Source organism: Loa loa (genome assembly GCF_000183805.2).
Source record: "Loa loa unplaced genomic scaffold supercont3.106, whole genome shotgun sequence".
NCBI lineage: Eukaryota > Metazoa > Nematoda > Chromadorea > Rhabditida > Onchocercidae > Loa > Loa loa.
The window spans coordinates 95,182-99,101 of record NW_018108286.1 but is presented as its reverse complement, the minus strand read 5'-3'; the positions used below and the strand labels follow the sequence as shown (position 1 = coordinate 99,101).

At 26.4% G+C, this 3,920-nt stretch overlaps 1 protein-coding gene across 1 annotated transcript in view; it reads left to right on the top strand.

Annotated features, from left to right (window-relative positions):
* Positions 1-3,867: 3,867 nt before the first annotated feature.
* LOAG_12560 (hypothetical protein) overlaps positions 3,868-3,920 on the top strand; it is a gene marked incomplete at both ends in the record, with an annotated part of 1,387 nt that continues 1,334 nt past the window's right edge. Inside the window, one exon of the mRNA XM_020448560.1 lies at positions 3,868-3,910. Coding sequence (XP_020301308.1) covers positions 3,868-3,910 — 43 coding nt within the window. The remainder of the gene's footprint in view (positions 3,911-3,920) is intronic.

The following is a 3,920-nucleotide window of genomic DNA, read 5'->3' as shown; positions in this document are numbered from 1 at the left end:
AACTTTTTAAACGATATTTATAAAAGTAATAGGTTAAAAAAAAAAAATAACTTACACAATACTATATAAAATAGGTGAATTATCAAAGTAATATTTGACATTTGACAAAATAACATTATGAAATGTCAAATAAATAATTAACCATAAAAAGTATTGCAAATATTTTATATATTCGTTTAGTATTTTGAAAGAATGAAAAAAAAAAAGGATGAAAAACGCAGTAATGACAATCAATATTGTAAACTTATCAATTATATTCGCTTTCGATGATATAAATAATTCATTCATTATTTCAATTTAAATATGAAATGAAAAAAGAAATTTTAAATTTTAGAAATTGATTGTAAGTTTGAAAAATTATCAAAATTTCATTTCATATCATCATTAAAATGGAATGAGATTGTTGTTCATTAATTGGATTAAATTAATACAATTTAAAATTACGGTAAAATCATAGAATTTGAAATCTGTTTGACCGATATATTGATCCTTTTTTTTTTTCTCATCCCCCCTCTCTCTCCCCACGAAAAATATCCAGTTCAAATTTTTACGAGCTAAATTTATATGATCAAAATCAATTGTATCGGCGGGAAGATCGAATGATGTGTGGCAACGTAAAAGGTAAAACCCTCAATCCCTCCAATTTTGAAAATTTGTCGTTAAATGACGAATTTCAATTTTCATCAAATTGACAGGCACCACCCACAGACTCTCCATTTCCACTATCTGTTAATATCATAGCATGAAATTTCAAATTCTTTCTCAATTGACCCTCAAAAGTTTTCAAAATTAATTTCACAGCCAATCATGTAAGCTATGGTATAAATACGCTTTCAACTGATTAAAATCTATCAAAATTAGGCGCCAAAATTTTTTTTTTTCTTCTTTTCTACATTTTCGATTTCAATTTGATGCAAAGAAAAAGTGAAAGGGAAGAATTGAAAAGTGAATGAAAATCCATGAAAAGAATTTCAAAAAAAGGAAAAAAAAGTAGATCAGACAATTGCGCAAAATCAGACAATTGCGCAAATCGAAAATACATTGTGAAAAATGGAATTAGATGGATAGAAATGGAAAAGATAGAATAAATTTCTATGTATTAGACAATTGTATTAGACAAAATGTATTAGACGATTGTGCAGAATATGAAAAATGGAATTAGATGGATAGAAATTGACAAATGTATTAGACAATTGCGCAGGTGGAAAAAATATTAGTGAAAAAAACGGAATTAAATGGATAGAAATGGGAAAGGTAAAAATAAGTTTTGAATTTTAAATTGATATGAATCATAGATTTTGATTAAACAAGTTGACAGAGGAAAAAAGTTTTCGGAAGAATTATTTTTGAGTTTCTTAAGTTAGGGAAAAAAATTGAGTGTTCCGAAAAGTATGGTTTAAAAAAAGAAAATTGAAATTAGCTGAAGTAAAGTTAAAAGGAAAAGTCGACTCTTCTTGACCATTCTTTTAACGACCTCTCATACTGGATGAATCAATCCAAGTTATTATTGATCAGTTTGTTTCATAAAAAATCCAGGCTATATCTCTGACCTTTGACCTTGGTCTTTCGATTGTTTTTCACATCTCCTTTCTCTTTTCTCTCTTTCTCCATTCTTTCAACGACCTCTCATACTGGATGAATCAGTCCGAGCTATTACTGCTCAGTTTGTTTCATAAAAAATCCAGACTATATCTCTGACCTTTGACCTTGACCCTTCGATTGTTTTTCACATCTCCTTTTTCTTCTCTCTCTTTCTCCATTCTTTCAACGATCTCTTACAATGGATGAATTGATCCGAGCTATTATTTCTCAGTTTGTTTCTTAATGAATCTAAACCACATCTTCGACCTTTGACCTTGACCTTTCGATTGTTTTTCATACCTTCTCCTTTCACTTCCCTCTCTCTCTCTCTCTTTCTCTATCATAAACTTGAGGTGAAAAATTAAGCAATATGAGTGAAGTAGATTATTTTTTCCTCGACATTATATTTATTGGGAAGTTAAATTTTATCATCATTTAATCAACTTATCACATTTAATCAAAATTGCCCAATTTTTAAAAATGATATAAGTTTGTTTTAATTGCATACGCAAAATGGAACAAGTGGAATTCAAAAATTTTGCATAAATTTTTGAAATATATAAATTATAAATATTTAAATTTCATATCGATCAAGAAATTATAACAATTATTTATCGACAAAATTGTAATTAAAACAAAAAATACTAATAGAATGGATGAAAATTATTGATTTAAAAGGAAATATTTGCCATTTCCAAATTTATTTTCATTCCATTTTATCGACATTCTACAAAAAATTTATTTCTATTCTACGAATTTATTTTCATTCTTTTATTTAAAGAGAAAAATTTTTCAATTTTTCCTTCATTTCGTCAAGAAATTTTTCAAATTCTATGTTAAATTTAACGAAATGCATTTCGAATTCTATTTCAGGTTTGAAGGAATGTATTTCAAATTCTATTTTAGATTTGAAAGGATATATTTCAAATATTACTTTGATTATAACAAAATATATTTCAAATACTATTTTAGATTTTTAGAAATAACCATTTACAAATTATGAAATATTTTGTAAGAGAAAACTGATAAGAGAAAAAATTGAAAAAAAAAATTCAACAAAATGATTTTAGAAAGCTGCTAGAAAACAAAAAAAAAGAAAAAAGCATAACTGAAAATTAAAACTATCAAAAAAATAGTTCCGTGCAAATTTTTTTTTTTAAAAATTTAAAAATGAAAATTGATGAAAAAGTTTTGGTAAAAAAACAAAAAATTAACAAATGGTAAATGGCATAAAGTTTTAGAGAAGAGAAAGTTCAGATAAAAATACAATGGTATGAATGAGGGAAGTAAACGGGTCAAATGATTTGATCGGTATGAGCCTTGAAAATATCACCATCAATTAGTTTCGGCCTTTTTTGATGCTTATCTCCGATGACATGTCATAGAAGGCGACAAAGAGTGCTGTATTTAAGTAACATATGTTTTCTTCATCTTTTAACAACATTCAATCATTTTATTTTACTGATTAAATTTGAAGTGAACAAAAAAAAAAAAGAAAAAATGTCACGCTAATTTCGGAAAAATTCGAAAAAAAATTTCATGCTAATTTAAAATGATTGAAAGAGAGAGAGAGAAAGAGAGGGAAGAGAAAGAGGGAAAAGGAGAGAGAAGAAGGAGGAGAAAAAGAAAGAGAATTGATGCTTTAATGTTTGCAAAATGAGTAAATATACAATTTTTTATTTCTTTTCCTTTTGGGAATTCAAAAATTGAAATAATTGTATACAAATATCTTCGTATTTTTTCCAAAATTCCCGAGATATATCAGAAAATTGAGAATATAATGTGAATGAAAAATGTAAATATTGATTGCTTCTTATCACAAATCAATATATATATGCATTGTTATCTTAAATAACTGCCAGAAGATTGTTTCAAGATATCTCATTATTAATAATGAAAATATCGAACAGAATTTTTCGTTCGCTTACCCTAAATTTCCCGTTAGGGGCAGGATTCTGTGGTAGAATTTCTTTTGTACAAAACATTTATCGTATATTGTTAAGTTTAAAATATCGTTAAAATCTACGAATATGGGATACTAAAAAAGGATTCAGGAAAAAAAAACTTTAATTTATTTTGTATCAGTTATCTGGACTACTAATCAATAAATCATGTCATGTGCTTAACTTATCTTGTATCAGTTATCTGAATTACTAATCAATAAATCATGTTATATACTTAACTTATCTTGTACCAGTTATCTGAATTACTAATCAATAAATCATGTTATGCACCTAAATATACACATATATCTAAATACAAATTCTTATTTCTGGGATTATCTAAATGAAGTCAATAAAAAAAGAGGAGAAAAAAAGAAACATAATTTGTAATTAGTG